The following is a 27,271-nucleotide window of genomic DNA, read 5'->3' as shown; positions in this document are numbered from 1 at the left end:
ATTCAATTTCACATATTCTTTATATACTACAAGTATTTTTATAAGTATCGTTCTGGGATATACAGTTAAATTCGCCTAAAAACGGCGGCAGTAAACATAAAACGCGAATAACCAGAAATAAAAAAGCGACAGAGAAAAACATCTATTTTTAATAACGTGGAGTAGCTAAACATTGGTATTGGTGTCACATATTCGATAAGCCGGCAAAAACTATCGGGACGACACCCGTCACGTCGATCGAACACAACTACGTTATAGAAAACGTGATATGTGTCAAGTTGTGCCAGGGTTGTCTTTCATTTGACATCAGTACCCTTAGTATGAGTTTTTATGTATTTACAAAAATGTCTACTTTTGTATTTGTTTACGTATTGCCCATACATTTCCAATCAGTTCTGATACAGTCCGCTAGGGGCGCTGAAATGTATGGGCAATTACCTAATCAAATACTAAGGAAACTCATACTAAGGATACAGTATTGCTTGAAGGTAAATGAAAGACAAGTTACCGCAAATGTAAGGGTATAGAAAGTATAGGCTCGAATGGAACCATATGATAGTCACTTACTATACTTTAGGTTAGTAATTTATTTTAAACAAGATGATAATTAATTTTTTTTATACAAAATAAATCATATTTTTTTATTTTCACAATTTTTATTTTTTCTGGTTCCCTTTGGAGATGGGGTTGACTTCAAAATCGGGTTGATTAGGGCGTCGTTAGGACGTAGTATGTAGATTTATAAAGGAGATGTTTCAAAATGTATGGGCTCCCGGCCACCTTTTGTACACTATACTAAAAACTAAGAAAACATGCAAAGAACAATTCGTAGGCGTTCATTTTCTTCAAATCATGTTCATTTTATTGTTTAAAAACAATAATTTACACTTAAACTTGCAACACAACAGTGGAAAAAACATCATGGCGGTAGTGATTACCGTAATAATGTCATCTGTCATTATATTTTAACTTCCTATATACATTATATACTTTTTAATATATTTTTACGCGAATGGGCGTAAATCTATAAATATTGTATTGTATGTATTGAGAAACAATACCTATATTTGATAAACATTACTTAAAACAAACATACCAAAATATGTACTTCAATAACAATTTATTTTAGTTAAAACATTTAAGTGTGTAAATAAAACAACTTTCAGTATGTACACATCTAGATAATATTTTATTTATTCTTCACTTAGTTACGTTATTTATATGTTTTCAATATCTTATCAATATTTTCATCCAATCATGTAGCAGGTTCTGTAATATCCTGTGACGAGCTCAGCCCAAACATCAAAAAATGGTCATAATGTGAGCGCAGCTACCTACGAGTACGGTTCGTTGCCCAGCGATGCAGTTGCAATAATAACTGATTATTTGTCATCCCAAGAATGTCCTTGTCTTGCTATTGTAATTATCTAAAAAAAGAGATATGTAAAAAGATTAGCTTCTCTAGTTTAAAATAATTAACGATTCTTTCACGATTAATACAACTAACTGATGTATATTTTACCTGATGATATTGAATCCTTGTCAACACAATCCACAGCGATAGCACGAAAATCACAAGAGTCCATAAAACATAAGCTGGGTAAACAAGTAAGGTAGAATCAGTCCAAAATCGTAAGCAGCACAGAGCAGAAACATATTCAGGATTGAATCTTCTCATCAGTACATATTTATTCAACGTTTACATTGGATTCCACGATTATATGATATGTATATATCCACTTTTACACATATCAAATTGACAACTTCTTCTTTTTTAATTTGACATGTCACTTACATCTATAAAACCAGATACTATTTAAAAGGAGGTTTTGTTATAATTATTATAAATAATTAATTAAATTCAGAAATAATGACGGGATACCCAAAACAAAAGACAGGTTGTAAAGTACTAAGGTAACAATAACTTTAGGACAAAAACAGCGAAATACAAAATTACCGACATCCAAAGAGTATAGTAACCTATGTGTGGGGTACACATGGGTTCCCTGACCGACATCGACAGTTTTGAAAACTTGACATTGACAGTATTCCGCCATATTTAATATTTCAATGAGGAATGCTTATTTTAAATATTTTTAAACAGGAATACTTTAGGTTATCAAAATATATGTGTATTTTTCTTCAATTATACAAATTATTCGTGTTTTTTAGATATAGTGTACATGAGATGGCCGAAAATGAAACATCTCCTTTAAGCAACATCAGTGACGATTGAAAGTTGCATGGGTAACCGGTGGCAACATTTTATGCGCGCTTCCTTCCTTTAGAGGGCATTGTAAATCTCCGGTCACTTTCCATTGCCTTTTTAGTTATGTGTAATTACGAATACTTATAACAGACAGCTTTCTTTTAACAAAGTAATAAGTTTATAGGCCATAAAATTAGTATATAATTTAAATTGTGTGTTACATTGTTTCAAACCAAATATGTCAATACACATGAAAGCGAGGCACGGCAGCCCTATGTAAGTATTAGTTACTGAATAAATAATCGCACCTACCGGTCGTGAGATCCCGAGGGCAGGGCCGGTACTTTCTAAAAAATTGCACTTCACACGTGTATGTATGGTTGGGACAAATGTTCAACCCTTTGTAATAAACATCTGATGCGCGTAATTTTCATCTTGTGGTTGTATGACCTACATCGTATTGACCTGGTTATTTTTGGAAGTTGCGAAGTGTTGTCATGTTGTTATGGATTGCTTTTTTGACTAATCTACGTTGAAGCAGTGGAGTTTCCTCCAGATCATTCTTGCAGAGAGATTTGTGTAGACATTTATTGCTTTTAAAGGCATTTAATAATTCCGTTATTTAGGCTTCCATAATTCTACATGAGGTAAATGAATACCTTTTTTATAATATAGGAGTAGCAGATGAGCATGCAGATGGTAAGTGGCTACTGCCGCCCATGGACATCTGTAATCAACCCCAGATAGGATTAGATATTCCCACCTGAGGTCGGCCACAGATGCGCCGCTACCCCTGAGGACTAAGCTGGAACGCCTCGGTAAAGTCTGTCTCCCTTACAACACCCTTCAAACCGGAACACAGCAGCGTCTAACACTGCTGTTATTAGGTAGAAATAGGTGTGGCGTTGGTGCCGCCGGAGTCGAACCACAAAGGGTACTACCACCTTCAAAAAACCTCTTCTTGTGTGTGATGTTTATTATATTATTTTAGCAATTGACGTATTCAGTCTGGTTCTATCGAATATATACATATGGAAAAAAAGACAAAATATTTTCTGTACATAAATTCGGTTAGTCACTGAGCATATTAGTATAGTATTCGTATTAGTATACTCGTTAAGTCATTTAAGAGAAAAACGGAAATCTAATGCATTTTTCCAAATTTAAGCAAATACAAATCTGTTGTGAATATTGTTAGTAAAAACTCGTTCGACCCTTTTGTTTGCGCCTATAAAACATCTGAAGCGTGTAATTTTGTTTGTAGCTACTATTTTGGAGTTGGATTCCAGTTTCGGTGGTTTTTGTTCTATGTTTGTGTTTCGGTGGAAAAAAAGGTAATTTTTTGTAAAATACATAAAGCAATTTAAAGTTTGCGCTGTATATGAACCAAATTGTAAACTCATTACAATATTTGTAAAGTGAACATTTTACGAGTATTTCATTATATATATTTTGAACACTGCTTTCAAATATCAGGCGTAGAAGTCCTATTTATATCCACAGACCATAGATAAGTATAGACATCTCACCGCCTTGTAATTGAAGGAAGCCATTAAATGGCTGTCATTGTGTAATTTACGCGGAACAATGCCGACATGCGTAGTTAAGTGGTGCAAAAACACGAAATCGAAGAGTGCGGAGAAATATCGTTTCATTCGTAAATGATGTAAAAACTACATTTTTTAAATATTTTTCAAACACGAAAATAGATGACAGTGACAATTTCAATTGTCAAAACTGGTTACATTTTCTTGTTAGGAGTGAGTAATCTTTACTAATCTATGCTACAGACAATGAACGTGTCAGACACGGGTCGTGGTAGAAAATATTGTATTTTTCTATACAATACCTCACTGTGGCAGAGACAAACATATTTTTATTCAATATCTTAAGAAGCACGACCTATATATGTAAATACATCAAAACACATTATATAGGGAATACTTTTTGTCTACCACCAGACGCGTCTCGCTGTTTGTATGATTATATATCCATTCTCATATGTAATTTAGTCGCCATTAATAATTGAAAAAAAAAAGAAAACAGATCGTGTTTTATATTTTATCGCAAACTCCGTCTTATATACAAATCGATAACAATACAGAACACAGTATTTTCGCTCGTAAACAGAAAAGTTCGAATATACAACTTAGTTACTTTACAAATAACACAAAGCGTAATTATATCGTAAATCCGACCGATTTAACTTGAGTCTTGATCAGTCTTTCGTTAATATAATTATACGTAAAGTAATCGGTAGGTAGTCTTCATGTTTCTATCTATTGAGACTTAAGAATCTTTGACTACAAAATAGTGCTAATAGCACCCGTATGGTAAAGGGTACGTTTATAGACTTGTATATTTTTTAACCAACGCTAGCTGGATCAACCACTATGTGAATTAATTACACATCTGCTGGAAGAGATTGTATAATATTTATTAAAAGTGTTGCCTGGTTTTCAGTCAATAACCAAGTCTATAAACGCACCTTAAATACGTACTTAAATTTATTTGACTAATATAGACATCGCCAAAATTTATGGTCGCTCTGATATTGCAGTATATAACACATTTTTGGCTTCAGAGTTCAGATTAATCCGCGCATGGTAACACTCCCCACAATTTTAGACCACAGACAAACTAACAAGCAGATTGCAAATAATTAACTATAGACTCTATATAGATAGGTAAATCAGCATGTCATGTCATGATAGATTGAGATTGCGCGTTTATTCTCTCAAACTGTATTCCATAAACGCATAATATTAGACCGAACACATTTGTATGTTGTTTTACATAGTTGTGGGTCATAGAGTATTTAGTAGTCTATTTTGTTAGTTTGTCCTTGACTCACCGAATACAGAGCGAGCATAAAATAAACGCGAAAACTCAATCAGTGCCAAAAACCGTAATGTTCCTTGTAGGGTACGAGTATCGGTTTCTCGATGGCCACGGTATTCACGATGGGCACTGGGACGGTCTTCACGATGGGCACCGTGTGGACCACTGGCACTTTGTGGATGATTGGCACTTCCTTGTACACCGGAACTTCTTTGATGATCGGCACTTTCTCGATGTGGTGGTGATGCAGCGTGTGGACTTCGTATGGGACATGAATCCTCACGCTGGAAGAAATAAAGTTTTTCTTAAGCTAAACTTGGAAAACAGTTCAGAGTCGGAAAGGAAGTGAATAGAGCCGATGTAACAAATAATGAAATAGAACGCCATCTCTATCGTTTATATAAATAAAGATACATTACAACAAGTTGTCGTGAATTTAAATATTATTTAAATAATTACAGTTGTTATTACCAAGATTTTCTCTCCGGCTTAAAACTTAAGTATTTTTCTAAAACAAAACGTATTTTAATAGTAAAAAGTATTATTAATTTTGAGATTTCATAATTTTATTCCAAAGTAATGAGATGAGCTTTTTGAAAAATATATTAATGCTGCAAACTTGAACTTATTAAGTTTGCTTTCATGGCACAAAAATAAGCTTTGAGAAGTGTTAAAGATGTTTTTAAATGTGCTAAAAATCTTTTAAAATTGTGCTACAAATATTTTAATACTGTTATTTTTGGCTATTTCTTAACACTGCTGTTTTATATATATTAATATGCGGTGTGTCGTTGTACGATTTATCGTCGTTAGAGTAAGAAAGTGATTCTTCCATATAAAATGTATGGGCGTTGGTATTTTTTAATGGTCTTTCGACCATCTCGGTCGTAGTAAAATATTATGTGTGGCGGTAGAGCTGTAGCAATATACTCGCTAGGATTTTACCATCTTTAATTTTTTTGAGTTTTCATCTCTGAGTTTCGAATATAATTGTGTTAATCATCAGTGACATCTTACATACCTCGTATTATTATGTTGTATATTGTATGGATTACCGAATAAATACGAGTACAATAATACAAACATCTACAAAGTAGACATAGATTAATTACGTATTTGCGCACAGATGGAATAATCGGGATTAAATCAAATCGCTGGGGATTTTAACGGGCGACTGTATCTTATATCTGTTTTAATCTTCTGCCCAAGATTCTATGCAATATATATGGAGTGAAAGACTAAAATTACTCAGTTATTATACGACTACGATTGTAACCTTGTACCTACATTTTTTTTTTATAATATTGGAGTAGCAGACGAGCATGCAGTCCACCTGATGGTAAGTGGCTACTGCCGCCCATGGACATCTGTAATCAACCCCAGATAGGATTAGATATTCCTACCTGAGGTCGGCCACAGATGCGCCGCTACTCCTGAGGACTAAGCTGGAACGCCTCGGAAAAGTATGTCTCCCTTACCACACCCTTCAAAACGGAACACAGCAGCGCCTAACACTGCTATTATAAGGCAGAAATAGGTGTGATGTAAGTAAAAATTCAATAGAAAAAGGAAATTGGATAATATGTAATATTTTTCTTCGTCGTCAATGCACACTTTATACAGTGCAAGTCATATACTATGACTTTAAACATGAATTATACATATTACAAGTATGGTAGCTTCAGATAATCGTTGTAGTGATAAATAGTTACTCATTAATTCATCATAATGAAAGATCTTTCCGAGCTAAGTATTTTTCAACATATATATTCCGTACAAATAAATATTACTATGAAACTACAGCGAAATGGTGTACTATGCCCTAGCATTTTTCAATTCTGGGGAATGACGCTTGTATTTACATCGAAAAGGCTTTTAACAGGGTTGTTATGGAGCTCCGTAACCGTAACCGAAACTATCGGATATACAAAATAAAAATCTAACGAAAATCGTAACCAATACGATATAAAAGTTTTCAAATAATTTCGGATACGGGCGTAAATTAGATATGGATACAGTAGCCGCGAGCTTTCCTTTGTATATAAATTAAATTCATTACTTATTTGTATTTTCAATTCCCTGAAAATCTAATATGCGCAACTGAAATTATAATAAAAAAACCTTATACGAAATCGATATAATACTAATAATTTGTCATTCTGTCTACTAATTTGTTATTCGTAACATCCCTAGTTTTTAATTACGTTACCATCATAATAACCCAATTGTGCAATAAATCATTTAATATAATACTTATTATGAATCCGGAATTAATTTAAGCGTTCGTTACGCAGTCACACCTCAGCTAATAAACTTGTATTCATTAAATGTAGTGAAAATGAATAGGTTATTTGAAGAATAACAATATTACTGACCTGGAAATTGTATACGTAACGTAAGACCCCGATTACTATATGATGTCGATTAGAAAACAAAAAGATTGCATGAAAATATCAATTAATAAATACTACTCATGAAATATCTTACTAAAAGATACTAGAAATTATTAAAAAAAAAAAACAAAAAAAAACTGCTTACGAATATTTAACTCAAAAGCAAATCAATATCAATTGTGGCATTGATAAATCTATCGATTTCTCAAAACATATGTTAAAATCCGTCAAGCCAAAGAATGAAACATACATATATGCATACGCTCGAAATATGTACTTTACCCTAACAGTCAGGTAATAATAACTAAAATAATATTTGGAAACTAAAAATTCAACGTTACGAAACTTCGTCATAACGTTACAATATCAGCGATATTATCTCGTCCATTACAAAGGAATGTTATAAATGGACACGAACTCCAAACTTAATTTTAGGACCTCGATGGTAAGAACTTAATCGAAGGTAATGAACCGTAACTTCTCAAGTTTTTATCGGAGATCATTCTACAGATAAACTTTTTGCTACTCAATTTCGCAGAAAACGGATAATTATTGGTAACGAGGGAAAATTAGGTTGTATTTTATAGCTACATCAATGTGTACCAGCACAGCACCGCTTAACACTGCTGTTATAAGGCAGAAATAGGTGTGGCGGTGGTGCCGCCGGAGTCGAACCACAAAGGATTCTACCACCTTACAAATACAATATACTAGCTGACCCGGCAAACGTTGTGTTGCCATATAAATAAAAAAATGTTAAGGGTGAACAATCCTTATCACTTAGGAATATGAAAAATAGATAGTAGCCGATTCTCAGACCTACTGAATATGCATATAAAATTTGGTGAAGATCAGTAAAGCCGTTTCGGAGGAGTACGGTAACTAACATTGTGACACGAGAATTTTATATATAAGATTAGGTCGTTGTGGGCTGACTTATTATGAGGCAATTACTATTTTTACTTATATGCGGTGATCATTGTGTCTTTAGGAGTCGCAATGTACTCATATGTGTGATCAGCTTCAGGTAAAGCCTGTTCTATATGGTGGTCATGGACGGTAGTGACTAATTACCACCAGGTGGACTGCAAACTTATTTGCTACTCCAAAAAAAAAAAAAATTCATAAATACGCATTATATCGTTATACATATTAATTGCAAAGTTAAAATTAAAAGAATTTCAAATGTTAAATTTCTTTTAAACTGCGGTTAATCCCCACAAAGTTTATTTTAGTGGTCCGTTTGAAATTCATAATTCGTTTAATAATTATGCAGCTTATCCAGCGCTGAAAGCTGAATGAAATAGAGCTTTCGTTCTAGATTTGATCCCTAAATCGCTTTTTCCGTTAGATTTCAATGGAATTCGTTTTGGATGGAGTCGTTTATCATATTTTGCTCCAGATATTTTCATGCCTTTTTATTCCAGTTTGCAATTATTTTTAGGTTACCTTTATATTTCTTTAAATGTTATTTCGATAGATATCTATGTAAAAAAATGTGACAAGGACTTGTGTTAAATGATTGGTTTTTTAAATGCTTTTAGCTTTTTATTTTCAAGTGGAATTAATTTTCGAACTGTACTTTTACGTTATAAACGTTTGAATTATGATAATCGGAAATAAATAACAAAAATACGACTAGTAGTATATTAATATAATACAAAATTTTCTTCGTTATATCAACAAGTTATTATATAACGATTTATAACGTAGATATATATCAGTTATATCTATATCGCTTGCTTTAATCAAAACCTAAGAATATAAGAATGAAAAATGGACAAAAGAAAAATTGGCCTTGTGTTTTCATCTGTCACGAATATTAAAGACAAAGAAAGTCTAAATTAAGGGTGGGAAGCGATGAGTGGTCGGTCAGGGTTATTATTTTTTCATTTTAACCCTTAAGTTTTAAGTTTTGTTGTTCGCCTTGTAAGAAACCTTGTATCACGATTATTTTGAATAGGTTACTCAGTTCTTAACAGCGAAAGTTGTACAACCGTTTGTGGTTCGACTCAGGCGGCACCACCGCCACACTTATTTCTCTCTAATTGCAAAAGCAGTGTTAAGCGCTACTGTGTTCTAGTGTAAAGGGTGTGGTAAAAGAGACATAATTTTCCGAAGGTTTCCAAGCTCAGTCCTCATGGGTTAGCGGCGCATCTGTGGCGTACCTCAGGCAGGAATATCTAATCCTATCTGGGGTTGATTACAGGTGTATATGGGCGTCAGTAGCCACTTACCCGACCGACTGCATACTTGTATCATATTATAAACTAAATGTATACATTTTCATTTAAAATTCCTTCCTTGATTAATTTCTTAAGTTAACCTTTATACTAAGTATTAATAATTACCGCATTAAAATTAAATAATTAGATCAGAAACAATTAAAATTACATTACATTAAGACATTCACGAGCGGTTTGACTGATTAAAATTTCTGAGCTTCATAATTAGAGTAAAGCTCCCGGGAGTTAATGAATCTGGTACTAAGCTCTAAGAAATAAAGCTCTGGACCACTGTGGACATTGTTAGTTATTCTACTCTAATTTCCCTTGTCTTTTTAGAGCTTTGTAAGAATATTATTTAATTAATTGGGACTTACTATAGTCGTACTATGCTAAGACCTAATAGCTATTAATTTTGGGGAATTCATTTTATGTGATTTAATGTTGTAAGTTTCGATGCTATTAGACTTGTATGAAAAGTGTGTTACGGTAACCATAATGTATACGCTATGTAATTTATGTTGTTTAGAGTATGGTTTTGAGTATCGAAACTATTTTCTTTTTTATGTTGAAGGAAATCGACTTTTCTGTACCGAACATAAAATAGGACTAGAAACCTATGCGGTTGTCTATAAATTTTATATTACTAATGGCCACTTACTTATAGACTCTATATGGGGGATTATATGCGCATTTGCTTATTGAATTTTTTTATTTCTGATAATCTGTAATGTTAATGGTACATGTCTGGAGTTGATATCACTTTACAATACTTAGGTATGACTACAGTATGACGCTGTCATGCTACATACTTTCAATACAATATTAATTTAATAGACTTTATTTAAGTATATACTTACTGAGTCCTGTGGATCGGATCAGGATCAGGTACTGGGTTCGCCAAGCACATGTGACTGGCTACCACAAAGGCAAAGAACTGAAAAGGAATATATACGTCCACATTTAGTATTTAAAGTTACACAGTAATATTTAAAGGTCTGTCTCTTTAATTTCAAAATTGTATTTTTTTTTAAATTATGATATATGAGTAGCAGACGAGCAAACAGTCCACCTGATGGTAAGTGGCTACTGCCGCGCATGGACATCTATAATCAACCCCAGGTAGGATTAGATATTCCTACCTGAGGTCGGCCATAGATGCACCGCTACCCCTGAGGACTAAGCTGGAACGCCTCAGAAGTCTGTCTTCCTTACCACACATCATAAATGTTACAAAGATTTATTTAATTTAATGCAATTAATTATATTTAAAAAGCATAGTTAAATATTTAATAAAATAAATTAAAAGGTGATTTTATTTACTACCCAAACAAATAAAAATATGGTCACAAAAAGAAATATTTTAAAGTGGTGAAATAAGAAATTATTTTCACGTAACGTCCTGTTTGACTTACGTAATATTGCGTTAAAATAGTGAAATTAAATTTATAAATCATTAGTTAACGTAATTTAAATAATGAATTTGCTTACAATTATAATAATCTCGTCTTATAAACTTATTTAAAAATTTTGGAATTTATTACTATCATTATTAAATTAAATAGAGACATTATTTATTTATTAAAAGTAAAATACATTTACTTGATTTCTTAAATTCACAAATTTTTACGGAAAATATAAATTAAAAATATTACTTACAGCGACGTTACGGACCATTTCGACGGCTGGCGTGTGTCTGTGCGAATGTGTGGGCGCAGTGCGTTAATATTTACTTGGGTTGTGCAAGATCCTGCCACCGATACGGTTCCTGATCGTCATGCGATGTAACCACTCTGTACTTGCTGTGTTGTAAGGCTAGGATCGGGCTGCTTTATTTCTATTTCGTTCATATTCTAAAAAATCAACACTTAATGTCGTCATCGTGAACTAGTAAGATGGGTTATAGTCCGCGTAAAACTGCTAGTCCGCTCTGAATATAGAAATGAAGCGTCGCCATAGTAAATTGTATGAAAACACCTGTGCGCAACAACTTCAGAGAGGACTAGCAGTTTGGCGCGGACTATAACATCACTAGGTAACTGTTGCATTGTGAGGTAGTTTTATTTTTAATATAAATTTTATTTTTTGTTTGGTAATTATTTATAGTAAAACGTAATGAATTTTCTTCTACTTATTGCGATAATAACTACTCATGTTAAATGTTACCTATAAAAAGTTACAATTCATAATATACCTACCGCACGTAGTGGTGTGGGTGCCGGCTGTCTTACATAACATGAGGCAACTGTCTTAGTCCTGAAGAGAAGCAATGTATCTGTGATCGGCTTCAAGTAAAAACCCTGTTCTATATTGAGTTAATTACATATGTCCATGGACAGTATTGACCACTTACCATCACCGTACAGGGCCATACTTTAACAGAACTGAATATCAAACTAATAATAGATCAAGCATAGGGCGTCACGGCGATTTGATCCAGTTACCTATTTACCCACTCATTAACAATCACCCAACCGTTCAATCACACGTAATGAAACCTTATTAGAATGTTATTGCAATCAGTATAGCAATACCAATTATAATTGATTTAAAACTAGCATTTGTTGGCAAACTCTCTAGGGATGAATATGTTAACATTATGTCTACATATGGGTATAGTATTTTATGTTACGACTTTTAAATATTTAATAAAGTATTTGAAATAACTAGCAAATATATAATATGCCACTGGATATCATATTGATAAAAGATACGTGAAAAATTGCTTAATTAACAGTTAAAGTAACTTTTTTTTTAATTCCCGATTTAAAAAAAATACTTCAAGGTAAAAAAAAATTACGCTATTGAGTATGTCTTTGACGCTATAAGACCACAACTCACCATGCTGGCCGAGTGTAGCAAGTATTTTAACATTAGTTACCAAAATATTTACATATGCATATACATATCACCCGGCATACGTTGAGTTGCCATATAAATAAAAAAATGTTAAGGGTGAACAACCCTTATCACTTAGGGGTATGAAAAATAGATAGTGGCCGATTCTCAGACCTATTGAATATGCATATAAAATTTGGTGAAAATCGGTAAAGCCGTTTCGGAGGAGTACGGTAACTAACATTGTGACACGAGAATTTTATATATAAGATTACATTACAAGGATTATTTGTATTACATATAAAGTATTAGTTAAAATGTGTGCAATTAGTTTCCTTATACCTATTCATGAGTATATACCATGAAATCGTATGCAACTGATGCGTTTCACTTCATTTCAATTGCATCAATGATTCTGTACGTATTTTAATGGAGTGTGTAATTAAAACTGTCAGTTGCATATACTAAGCAAGTATAACTAGTTTATATTTGAAGGATAAGGCCAATTTCTAGTTTTAAAACTAGTTACTATCAAGTTTTAAGGTAGTAAAATTTCTGGTTTGGAGTATAATTCGCTTAGGTCAATAAATCACGAATATCGTTTCAAGATCGCAGTCTTTTCTAAACCGAAGTATTTTGCTTTATAGTAAAGTTAATCGTGGTATAAGGGCAATAAGGCGGATAATTTTCTTTTTTATAATATAGAAGTAGCAGACGAGCATGCAGTCCACCTGATAGAAAGTGGCTACTGCTGCCCATGGACATCTGTATCCAAACACAGATAGGTTTAGATATTCCTACCTGAGATCGGCCACAGATGCGCCGCTACCCCTGAGGACTAAGTTGGAATGCCTCGGAAAAGTATATCTCCCTTATCACACCCTTCAAACCAGAACACAGCAGCGCCTAACACTGCTGTTATTAGGCAGAAATAGGCGTGGCGGTGGTGCCGCCGGAGTCGAACCACAAAGGGTTCTCCACCTTCATATAGAGGCGTTCTAAATTATTCCTCAAGGGAAGCTATGAGACTCCTGATTTATTTGGGGTTAGTTATTAATAGTTTATGTTAGGTTAAGTTAGTAACATTAGTATTATAGATTGCAATAAAATGAATAAAAAAATTGTTAAATTATGTATGAGAAATAAAAGAGGCAGTGCTTAAATACAGGGTAAGAATGAAACAAATTTATTCTATTAGGTGCCACAATGGCTAGAACAGTTTTTCAGGTTCGACTCCCGGCCAGCCAAAAATCTAAACAATTAATGATATATCGTTATTTGTCGTAGGATCTGAATATATCTTGGTAACTCTTGTGTTTTTTAAGTATAAACTACCAGAAGGATCCCGTTGAAAACATCAACTTGAACGAATTATTGTCAAGGGAAACCCATGACTTTGTATTTCCAGCCAATCTAGGGAACTAAAACCTCCGGAGGAAGATAAACCCGACAGTTTAAGAATGCACCCTACAAGTTAGTGGAATAACGAATGAGTACAATAAGACATAAACTATGGAACTAAAGGGGTTTACTATAGGAACGACTTTTTTAGCGTGGCTTGTGGGAGTTGAAATGTAGATCGTCACGTAAGAAAAAATCGTTATATCGTATACATGGACGTTTTTTTCTCTTTGTCTTTTCGGTTATATACGACTGTGTGTGTGAGTTGAAGACAATAATATCTACACATTAGAATAAGCTGGGTAGAATATTTCACTGACACTGATGAGTAAATCTATAATCTATAATCAACATTTAGTTGTCGGTAGGGATACGAACCTGGAACTCTGTTTAAGACTAGTGACACAACGCTTCGTAAGTAAGCATTAAGTTATGTCCTCCCTTCATTACCCAACTTTCAGCATTAACGTAAATATCTAGCCCATAATCCCCATATTAGTCATTAACCACGCTTTAATCTCCATGAACAGTGGTGTGCTCATATAAATATAAACATGACATGTACGGGGTTCATAAAATCTCTATGAGAGGTCCGTACAGCACTTGCACTAGTGTCAACGATGTACGAATTATAAAAAAAAAAATAGTTTCGACCAAAAAACTTGTGTCCAATAGTAAAGTTTGTAATTTTTTTGAATGACTACACTACACTGAAGGAATCCATAAGTTATAATTTTCTAGAAAAACCCTAAGTTAATAAACAATTAAATTCTTTGGGAAACTAATTAAAGAAACGAATGTTTCTAAAACGCTTCAAAATGCTAATAGAGATAAAGAGTTTCAAAAGCGAATTTAAAAAAGTGGGTTTGCCGCCCACTCGTTTGTGCTAAGACAAATGCCTAAAACCTCCATAAGAGGTCCGTAAGTCGGCCTGCTTTGAAGCGATGTGCCGAGAGGCTTACAACTGTAATCCTCTACAGGTCACTCAAGTAACGTCACCTGTGCCCACAAACTCGGGTATTTTTATTCTAGCCTAGATTAATACTCCCGGTAAAGAGAAAATTCTTTGAGACAGAAAAAAACAAAACATCCACGAACTATATAGACAAATCTAATTCAGATAAAAGTTTGAAAAGCGATTATGAATAAAAAAATAGCCGCACATTCGCTTGCGCTAAGACAAATGCCTAAAACCTCCATAAGAGGTCCGTAAGTCGGCCCGCTTTGAAGCGATGTGCCGAGAGGCTTACAACTGTAATCCTCTACAGGTCACTCAAGTAACGTCACCTGTGCTCACAAACTCGGGTATTTTTATTCTAGCATGTGTCACGAGGTTTTTTCCTCAGAAAAAGGGAGTATTGTTCGCTACGTTCTTGTTTTAGAACGGAAATTGGAACGTCAAAGAATTCTATTTTTAAACCGAATTTACTTTTTAAGTTGTCATTGTTTGGAGACACATTTTTTTAAGATAGTGAATAGATATCCCTAAGGCAAATTGATACTTAAACTACATTCCATTATTTCAAATCCTTATCGATAGATCAATCTCTATTTAGCTAAACTAGGTCACAAATCATTTTGACATCTGTCAAGTTATGGGCAAACATTTATCTTCGGCGCGTTTTGACACTTCAGTGTCGCCATATTGAAATGATAGGGAATACGTCCAAAAAGCATTTCTATTTTGAAACTATAATTTTGTATGATGTATGATGAATAATTCTTATAGTGGGAAATCGAACACCATGATTTTTCAAATTTTTATACAAGTATATTTTAATGAAAAGGAATAAGGCCTATCTAAACATGGCTGCAAATGTTGCCTATTAAAATTTAAGGTATAAATTAAAAACGTCTTCAATTTTACTAATAAATCTCTTGCAGCACATTGTACAAATGTAAATACTTGTATGTATATAGTTTAAAAATAAACTTAAATAAAATTACGTCCTCAATATAATACATAACAATATATTTAGTATATTTATGATTAAGCTATATTGCATATTTATATTAGATTTATATTTAATAATCATAATTATTATCCAGAAAAAGTTAGTTTGATTACAAATCAGAAAGACTTCAATATAATGCGGTCGGATCTTAGACTATTAAAGTGTTGGATAGAACCAAACTAGTTTACTCCGACACCTGTGTCGTTAGTTAATTAAACTTTAACATCATTAGTTACGTGGAACTTATAAGGACTCTCGCTAAGTGATATGTAATACTCGATGAACAAGTGGAGGGAATTAATCGATTACCCGCATATTAATACGTGATGATTTCACCTATGTGCATCCCTCTGTATGATTTCAATTTATATTTAACCCTTGAATGTCAAGATGAAGCATAATATAAATAGATGCAGTATGGGGCACTACATGTATTTTTAGCCAACATGATAAGGTTTGCGTCAAGATTAAAGCGGTTTTAAAAATACTTAGTAAATTGCCGTGATATTGTAGTCAGATGTAATAACATTATTTTAAGGTAGTAAGCATTCGTTTTAATAATCTGGTCATGCTATTTATAATGCGTAATAATAAAATAAAATATTAATATAGCATTGGCAATTAGTAAATAAAATTTTCACTGATAAATACGTAAATAAATCGTAAATACTTATGTTAAAAACAAAATAAATTATATCATAAAGAAATAGGTAGGTTTATCTTTATAAAAGTTGAAATATATTTTCATAAGTTAGAGCACTTTACTTATGTATAAAGAAAACATCTTATTTATAGCACTAACAAGCTTCTTAACAAATGTTCCTCTTAAGCCACAAAATAAAATACATGTCACGAAGAAAAACAAGTAGCAAGTCTTAGGGAATACGACGTTACACTGTATAAGCTTTTCCAAGTATTTTCCAATACTAGGTAAGTCTATTTCTAGTTCTAGGAATATAATTTCTATTGTAGTACGTTTTATTATAACTTCTTTTAATAAATATTGTAATTTCGAAGCATCGATAAAATTCTTGTAGACCTCTACTTGGTAAAAAATAAAAGAAGTATAAAGAAATGTATACATATGTGCTAGGATAGAAATTAATTTGAAATAAAAATGCGAAGACCACCAATTGATACATATAAATACAGTACAGAATCAGTAAACGAATTCACTGATACTTGGAACAAATAATCAGGTATACAAGAGCTCTGACGTAAACACATAAAGACTATTCTAAGATCCCTAAAATACATGCAAGTAATATAGTAGTTCCTAATATATGTTATAGATAAATACGTAAAATATATTTTAATACGCCCGTTATAGGCCTAAGTAGAATATAAACGCAAATAAAACGACAATTGCAATAGAAAGCGATACGTCGATATGTCAGAACTATAATAAAATATTGCTCAGTATACGCAGTGCAACTGAGACCTACTTAAGGGGATGCGGCATTATATGCGACATACTGCATTACAACATAAAAGATGCAGTTACTGCGAATGGTTCATATAATATTGACTCGACAGTTTGAGATATTGCTATTGGAGCTACTTACTCTTTCTTTTAACATTTGTTTGAGCTATGTTTACTGTGTGATCATACGAAATTAGTGTGAAATATGGTTACAGTGTCTAATATTTTTCACTACTTTTTATTCGCGTAGTTTTTAGTTTTTTAAACTATAATTTGTTGTATTATTAACACTCTGTACCACTGTTGAGATATCATGTATTTTTTATAAAATAATAATTAGAAAACAAGTATTACCTTATGGGAAGTAACTCGTACATCATATATAAGTACCATACAATATATTTTTATACGCCCCTTAAAGGCCTAAGTAGAGTGTAAAAAAACGAAACACAAATAAAACAACAATTGCAATAGAAAACGATACGTCGATATTTCAGTGCTAAACAAAATATTGCTCTATATATGGTTACGGTGTGTTTTACTCTTTACTACTTGTAGTTTTTAGTTTTTTAATATAAATTGTTGCATTATTGACACTCTGTTCCACTGTTGGGATAACATGTATTTTTTTTACGAAATAATAATAAGAAAGCAAGCCTTACCTCTTGAAATGTTTCTAACACATCATAGATAGGTACCATAATATATATTAAACACATACAGGCCTAAGTAGAATGTAAACGCAAATAAAACGACAATTTCAATAGAATACGATACGTCGATATTTCAGACCTATAATAAAATATTGCTCAGTATACGCAGTGCAACTGAGACCTACTTACGGGGATGCGGCATTATATGCGACATACTGCATTACAACATAAAAGATGCAGTTACTGCGAATGGTTCGTATAATATTAACTCGACAGTTTGAGATATTGCTATTGGAGCTACTTACTCTTTCTTTTAATAATAGAGCAATATGTTTATGCAATGTGCGTGATCTTATGCAAATGGTGTTATATATGGTTACGGTGTGTTTTACTCTTTACTACTTGTAGGTTTGAGTTTTTTAACCTATAATTTGTTGCATTCTTAATACTCTGTTCCACGGTTGGGATAACATGTATTTTTTACGAAAAGCAAGCCTTACCTCTTGGAATGTTTGTAACACATCATAGATAAGTACCATAATATATATTTTTAGATACATATAGGCCTAAGTAGAATATAAACGCAAATAAAACGACAATTACAATAGAATACGATACGTCGATATTTCAGAGCTATAACAAAATATTGCTCAGTATACGCAGTGCAACTGAGACCTACTTAGGGCTCGAACACAAAACTGCGATGCGACGCGATGCGAATTCGCAACGCAGAAAATTGCGATGCGAATTGCTGCGATGCGATATCGTGCGGCGTAGCGTCTCTCAGGGTGACCAACAACAACAACCACTGTGCGATGCGAATCAATTCGCAAGTTCTTGCGATGCGTCGAGGGAGCTCGCAGATTTTTGCGATGCGACGTCGCATCGCAGTTTTGTGTACGAACCCTTACGGAGATGCGGCATTATATGCGACATACTGCATTACAACATAAAAGATGCAGTTACTGCGAAGGGTTATATAAAATTTGACTCGACAGTTTGAGATATTGCTATTGGTGCTACTTACTCTTTCTTTTAATAATAAAGCAATATGTTTATGCAATGTGTGTGAGTGTTTAGTTATTTTATTATCGATAAATAAGCTGTCCCACCGTTGGGCAAAGGTTTTTTGACATTTCTAAATGTAGTTGTAAGTAGCAAACGAGCAGTCCACCTTATGGGCCCAATCCCAGATAGGGTTTGAATCCTACCTAAACTTGGTCACAGATGCGTTGCTAACTTAAAGAACAAGTTGTAGTCTCCTGTGTAACCATACTATTTACACCCACTTATAACCAATTTGTTTTTGTATTATTAATAACCTATTTCTGTCCCACCGCTCGGAGTAGGTATCCTCTAAAAATAAGAAGGCTTCATGGCGTATAACGAATAGTGGACTATTTAGTCTACCAATTTATTTTTTCCAGAAATAAAGGTTGGTAAACTAGACATGTTTTAATAACCAGAATTCAGTGGATTGAATTCTAATTTTAGACTCTTAGAGTGTGCGAAATTCAAAGGCAAAATTGATAACATTACTGTATGATTATTTGTGTAATATTGAAACATAACAATCGCTATCTTATAATAAACGCATAAATAAGGTATCGCTTCCTTATTGCGAGTAAAAGATGCAGTTACCAATAACTGTACCTGACTGTACCGCTATGGCTTATAAATAGGGATGCAATGTGCAAAATTATCTGCATATCGATATTCATATTAAAGTCTCGATATATCGATACTACCTATAGAAAATTTCATAAAATATACGGATATCTACACGTATATCGTAAATAAGAGTTGAAGTGGAATGATCTTTTCTTCCACCACTGACAAAGTTTTATTATTAATTTTAATAATGCTTTCTGCCGACCTAAGCAGCTCTATTATTAAAAGAAAATATTAAAAATTTCAATAGCAATGTTTCAATTTTCGGCAATAGTTTTCTATCTCGTTACAAATATCGATATTTTGGGTTCGATATGATCGAAGTCGCATCCCTAGTAATAAAGTAAGCGATTATTCGAGATATCGGCCATTGGAACAGGTCTTCCTTATAAGCGATCGATTTCTTTCACTGGGTTACTTGTGAAAGTTGAGGTATGCGGCTATATCTGTATTTGGCCTGTAATGTTACCTGATGCTCATTACTTAACAACTTGTAATAGATTCGTTTGTATGGAGAAGTAACTTCTGTGTCCTACATTGATCTACATATGTGCAGCAATGCCATAATACCATATGGTACATTTAAATAACACTGATTTCGAAATAATTCTCAAATAATGAGATTTTTTTTTACTATAGGAGTAGCAGACGAGCATGCAGTCCACCTGATGGTAAGTGGCTAATGCCGCCCATGGACATCTGTGATCAATCCCAATTAGGATTAGATATTCACAGATGCGTCGTTACCCCTAAAGACTAAGCTGGAACGCCTCGAAAAAGTATGTCTCCCTTACAACACCCTTCAAACCGGAACACAGCAGCGCCTAACACTGCTGTTATTAGGTAGAAATAGGTGTGGCGGTGGTGCCGCCGGAGTCGAACCACAAAGGGTTCTTCAATTCACCACCTTCAATGCTCCAACAAATTGAGTACATTTACAAAATAACATAATAAGTTAATTGATCTATTATATGAAAATACGTAACCAATATGTATGAGTTCGCCAACAGACAAATAACTTTACCCGAATTCCTTCGTTTTTCTTTATATTTTTTTATGTTATAGTATAATGGACTTGTTTTCATTACATAAATAACTTAAATGATTACTATTTATAGATGATAAGATGATTACTACTTATTAGAGATACTATTTCCAATCAGCGCCTCTAGCGGATTATATCATAACTTGGAAATTGTATGGGCCAATACGTAAACAAATACCAAAACAGTCATATTTGTCAAAACGTAAAAACTCATGGTAAGGGTACTGATAAATAAATAATACAAAGAAACTCATATTATTATATAATCTTATATTTTAGACTGACGCTTGCTACTAGCTTACTTTTCGATATAAGCCGTATGAATAATGTAGTTGCTCATAGTTTCTGTAATATTTTCGTGGCATCTCGTGGCAAGATGTAACGTGCTTCCGGAGCGCAGACTCTACATGTCGCCATGGGATGTGTCGTGACTCTTGTAGCAATATTGGTAACAGCTCTTGATACTTGAGCACTTTGGTAGAGTAAGAATAGAAATGTAACCATTCTTATCCTAAGGTGTGTTAGGTTTCCGTCGCAATTTGGTTTAAATAGATAAATTCAGCTCTTTTCGAGAGACAGAAAGCAACATTTTATTTATCCAAAAGTGTTCCATTGCTAAAGCAGTGATAGCCTAGTGGTTAAGAAACTCGGACTCTCGATAGAGGGGTCTGAGGTTCAAATCCCAGGCTCGCACCTCTGATTTGTCAAAGTAATGTGCATATTAGAAATTAATTATCACTTGCTAAATGGTGAAGGAAAACTTTGTGTGGAAACCTGCATAACTGAGAGATTTATAAAAAAAAATCTCAAAGGTATGTGAAGTCTACCAATACGCACTTGGCCAGCGCGGTGGACTATGGCCTAATCCTTCTCATTATGAGAGGAGACCCGTGGCCCAGCAGTGGGGCAGTAATGGGTTGCGTAGCGTTAGCAGTTATGTAGCGTTTAATACTCCTAAGTTATTAAGCGCTGCTTTGTTAAGAAGGTCGCCTTATACATAAGATACCCGCCATCTACACCTTTCCACCGAAACCCAAGGACTGCTTCACGCTAGAAATTGGTCTGGCGGTGGTGCCTCTCCTATTAAGCCATAATGGGTCTACCTATACTGGGTCTACCATAACCTTGTCTGAACAAGGCTGCTATTTGCTGAGTTCAACGTTTAGCTGACTAACAGTTGAACTCATAAACCTGAGTAGCACCTAAGCTTTTGCTGGGCTCATTTACTTCTCACAAGCTTTCTAGATAGTTCAACCTGAATAGGATCTGAGCTCTTGCTATCCTAATTTACTTCTTCTACCTTTTCTGGGAAACTTTTCTCAGTATCAAAACCTGAACGATAACTAGCTAACGATTGCAATATCTTCCAGCATAATGAATTTCCTGTGAAACACAGGCGAGCAATATCGATCGCGACAATTTTGCCGTCCGGTAATTCACCTGAATGGTCCCTAAGGAGCCAGTTTGCCCCTACTCAGCCTGATGTATTGGTTGTATCATTGTTACCGAACTTAAATGCGTACAGACCTCAACTTTGAATGTCTGACGTGATTCGGAAACAAAAGTTTTTGATGTTACGAAGTTAATGTATTTCGAAAGATTGGTGCCAAAATATCTTTGGACAGGACAAGACCAGGTGGATTCTAATGTATGTGTGTGTTCGTGTTTGTGAGGGGAGTATCCTCTACTTTGTGTATAGGACATTAAAGCTATCTGTACTTAGAACTTCCAAACATTATTGATCTTGGTAAGCAGAAGCAGATGAATTTTCAAAAGCCGACGTCGCCTAAATGCCTATATGCTAGTGTTGCACTGAATTGATTCTTCCAAACATGTGATGAAAAGCGTTATTTCCGACTCATTCTTTGTGTTCTACTCTTGGTTCAAAATCGTTATCACCGGTTTGTTATATGGCCGCAATATACTACTCTAGCAAAAGAACAGTACATTTGTATAAACCTGCAACATGATTAAGATTACACCAATACATAAAATCGGTAGTAAGATTGTATCCGTAGCGGCATGTCAGCGTCATTATCATATTGTAATTGGAGCAGGCTGCTGTAATTTGATATGAGACACGCGCTGACATGTGACGTGCTGCAGCGCGTTCATTACTGGAGTCACGTCACTGCAGTAAAGGTGTTGTTATAAATATTTGAGTAAAGCAGACTCAAAGCTATTTATATACACCCAAACATGATACTTGATTGCTACGTATTTGGTTAGTAGAAGCAGCTGAATTTTCGATAGTTAACATTGCCTAAAAGCAACATATCTGCTAGTGCCACGAAATTGATACTTCCAAACTTGTGAATAAAAGCGTTATTTTCGATTCATTCTTTGTATTCTATTCTTGGTTCGAATTCGTTGTCACCTATTTGTTATATGACCGCAATATACTACTCTAGCAAAAGAACAGTGCATTTGTATAAACCTGCAACATGATTAAGATTACACCAATACATAAAATCGGTAGTAAGATTGTATCCGTAGCGGCATGTCAGCGTCATTATCATATTGTAATTGGAGCAGGCTGCTGTAATTTGATACGAGACACGCGCTGACATGCGACGTGCTGCAGCGCGTTCATTACCGGAGTCACGTCACTGCAGTAAAGGTGTTGTTATAAATATTTGAGTAACATATTTTATAATGATGTGAGAACATAATCTGCTTAAGAATCTAAGATTGACTGGCAGATTGGAGCATCTTGAAGCATGAAATTTTGCGGGATATTATAACGTAGAATAATAAGAAACGTGGATGAAGGATGGACAAAGCTTCTGTTTGAATAAATTAATAAATAACAGTTAATTTAAACTTTCGTTGAAATCCACACTACTGATCTATAACAAAAATGAAATATGTAAAATAAAACCGCTTGTATTTGATGAAAGTTTGCGTAACATTGTGGTACGCCAATTGAATAGTGGAATAGTTGCAGATGGTATGAATTCTCGAGTTTTATCTTAATTTTGCCGAAATATTTTTGTCTTCTCACCTGGTAACCCTGGCATGGTTTGAGTGTCTCTACATTAACCACAACACAAGCCATTTTCGTACTAAGAGGTGTTGCCAGTTGCAGATTCAAAATGTTTAAAGATTTTCTTTTAATGCTGTATTTTCTTACGGAGTTTTGTTGTTTTTATCCTTTGTTATGAACTCTCGCATTTTGCGCACTTGTTTTTATAAAAATGGTAGTTAGAACAATACCAATTAATTTGACGAAGGTTCGCTTACTATTATTCCAGTACTTTCACATTCACATTTTCCGTTCAAAACAAAGATAACATTTCGCGCCAAAACAATTGTGTCGTTGATTGCTATCTATTCATTGGCGGTAATATAAACATCATCACGTTCGCATTCTTTATTCAAATGAGCGTTTAGGCGTCAGACTCGTCCATTTGCTTAAAAACGCGCCACTTGGATATTTCTTCGCCATCTTAATTTGTACGTGACTCCGAGAGTTAATTAGTGAAATTACGAGATCCACTCCACTGGGTTTTTTGTCCTGGAGTTTATCGTCTGGCATTCAGACACGGCCATTGTGGAAAATTAAATTAACATTTAACTAGTGAGCCTAGACACTATTAGTCGTTGCTGAAAAAAACTTCCTCTTATTTGAATTTTTGTATAGAAAGAGCATTGTACTGCATTGTCTATGGTTGGCCGCTTTTGTTTTAATTTAAGAATCTTTATCTATGCCCGCTAAATAATTCTTTATTGAACTATCTGTTGGAAGTACGCTTGACATGGCCAATTAAAAAACATATTAATGTACACGAATGTAAGAGCGTGAAGAATTTATCACTTGATTTAAATGTGAAGGTGACATCGTGAGGAAAGTTAACTGCCTGAGAATTCTTTACAATGTTCTAAAATATGCGTAAAGCATACCACTCAGCATTTTTTAATGAAAGTAGCAAACCAAGATACAGTCCAAGATGAGTGATAGGTGGAAACTTCCAGAACGGAATGTGTGTAATTTAAAACATTTAATTTGTCAACATCGTCAGTTATGACTTAAATCTCATTCTGAATCTGTTCAGCGCTGCTGTGTTTTGGTTTGAAGGGACACATGTTTAGGACATTCCATCTTAGTCCACAGGAGTTGCGGCGCATCTGTGGGCGTAGGTAGGACTCTAATTATATATGCGATTGATTACGAATATCCATGGGTGGCAGTAGCCTCTTACCATCAGGTGGACTGCATGGTCGTCTGCTATCCTAATAATATTGAAAAAATCCGCCAATTGACATTTGATCAGCGTGAAGCTCCAAGTATACACTACGCTGTTACGGAGAGATATGCCCAGCAGTGGGACAAAGAATTCCATTCAATGTTGTTGTTACAAATGACACCATAAATAACAAAGCGTACCGTTTATCTCCATCACAAAGGTATTAATGAATCGGATTGCGGCCTGTGACCGGCGGAACAACATACAATATTTAAATAGACAGGAATTGGATCAGGTACGTGACCGGAAAATCTTTGCCAAGATAATCGTGTCGCGAATGTTTGCTAATATACTTCCTGTTAGGTTGACAATGGGTGCGTTTATATAGACGCCGATTTAGGATATTTTAAGATATGCGCAGTTTTTCGTTGCGGTATAAGTAATGTAGAGCTTACATAAGAATATTATTATGTACTTAATGAAATAATAAAATACACGAGAAAATAAAATGTAATAAATAAATCTTAATCGCCGTTTAACAATTTTATGTAATCTGAAATTATTTTTCCAGTGTTGATTTCTATTATGTATGGAAGCTATACAATATACTGAAGTTTGTTATTTTTGTTTTCAGGTACGTTACACACGCTTGCGAATAATGACGAGAAAATGAGGTAAAAATTATGTGTTACATGATATACATTTATAATAGACAGATAACAGGAAGGAGGGTTATATTAAACGTAATAGTAGTAATCACTTTAATCACCTAAATACATATTTTTTAATTGAAAAGTAAAGTTTAAGTAGATTCTGAACAGAACAGTTAAAACAGAACTTCCTATAAAAATTTCATGTTTTTACAAAAATGACTGTTTTTATATTTGTATTTATATTTTTTATTTTTGTACTTCCCATACATTTCCAATCAGTTCTGATACAGTGCGCTGGGGGCGCTGATAGCTGGTAGTTGTCAAGGTAGCGCATAGCTGCGGTGGATCTCAGGCCTTCAATCCTATCTGACTACTGATGTCCACAGACGGCAGTAGCTACTTACCGTCGAATAATCATCACTATGCTCATTTGCCACTTTTATATCAAAAAGTTGAGTAAAAGCAATTTAAACAAAACATTCACCATTCCACCTTACCATTTCTCCGCATTTCTTGAACATCGTTCATTAAACATACACATCAGAATAAACAGAATTCCCCTCACAACGTAGACAATACATTACGCCCACAAAGCAACATTGAAAGTACTGGAGCGTCAACATCATTATCTTAAACGCGCAATTAACACAAACGTGACTAAATGCTAAATAAATTACTTAGATTTACCGACTGTTGTAGTAGTAGAGTTACCGATACGCGATGGTATTTTATCGCGGATACGTAAGCGATTGTTTCCGGTGGAGATTGCAAAACAGATCACTTGAAATAGTGACGAACTTTGACAGTATGTATTTTTTAAAATATGCAATGTTAGAAGAATGATACACAAATGATATTGCCGCCGCGGTTACTGGAAGGGTACCAATGTTTGAATGAAATACAATTTGGTAGAATATCGACAGAAATGTATGGTATAAAGTTGCAATAAAGATACTTGCGTACTTTTACCATATTAACCGCAACTAACATATATCCGTTCTACGTAGTATTCGGTATCTTACGTTGCGACGAACTGGCGAATAGTATTATTAAACGACTTTGAGTACAACTTTTGATTATAGTTTTCGCTACAGTCTAGTCTTTCTTTACAATACAGATTAATACTCAGTTTGTCATTTGCTAATGGTACTATAATATATTGGTTACTCGCTAACGGTGAAACAGGTATCTTAACAAAGACTTAGTCGAACGTCGGTCGTGCTGAATATCGTTCGAGATAAAGGGTATAAACTTTATTGGCTTTATTACCCTTAGCGCGTCGCTATAGCAAAAACCAGCGCCCTAACGCGCATGTGACAATGACGTAACCACAAAACGTTTCAAAGGAATATGCTACTTATAAATACTGATTTACGTATGAGAACGTATAAATTCCTGTGACGCAATCTGTGACGTTACGACTGATTACAATATGAAGGAGCGTGGTAAGCGAAGACATCTTTGATGTGCACCCTCCCCTACAGCGTAAAAGGCTCTCGCGGATAAAGTGCATTTCGATTTTAGAAGTTTTATACGGTTTAGTAGCTTTTACGCGCCTTTGAACCAAGGAATTTGGCTGTAAACCTATTTTCTTACTTTGATTATTTTTTCTTAATTATCAAATGTTTGTCCAAAAATTTATTGGGCTTCTGTTGACGTCAATGTGATATGAAAAAAAAATGTGTTAGCACACTTATTTCAATACTAGAAAAGCAAATATAAATAAACTACTTCGTTTCTAAAACACACACGTGTTTTCTCGAATCCTAGTAACCGC

The 27,271-nt window shown here is 34.2% G+C and overlaps 2 protein-coding genes across 3 annotated transcripts in view; one reads left to right on the top strand and one right to left on the bottom strand.

Annotated features, from left to right (window-relative positions):
* Positions 1 to 27,271, top strand: part of Sema1a (semaphorin 1a) — a 490,410-nt gene that overhangs the window by 90,134 nt on the left and 373,005 nt on the right. The gene's annotated exons all lie outside the window — the stretch shown is intronic.
* LOC140752297 (uncharacterized) lies at positions 4,631 to 11,474 on the bottom strand. The gene is made up of 3 exons (XM_073086533.1): positions 11,328 to 11,474; positions 10,529 to 10,605; positions 4,631 to 5,334 (listed from the first exon to the last, which is right to left on the bottom strand). The coding sequence occupies exons 1-3, from the start codon at positions 11,343 to 11,345 to the stop codon at positions 5,103 to 5,105; spliced, it is 327 nt and encodes a 108-aa protein (XP_072942634.1). The 5' UTR covers positions 11,346 to 11,474; the 3' UTR covers positions 4,631 to 5,102.

This window comes from Epargyreus clarus, unplaced genomic scaffold, assembly GCF_041222505.1.
Source record: "Epargyreus clarus isolate Ecla_fem2 unplaced genomic scaffold, WU_Ecla_fem_2.2 ptg000024l, whole genome shotgun sequence".
NCBI lineage: Eukaryota > Metazoa > Arthropoda > Insecta > Lepidoptera > Hesperiidae > Epargyreus > Epargyreus clarus.
Note: the sequence above shows the minus strand (reverse complement) of the source record. Positions and strands in the feature narration are given on the sequence as shown.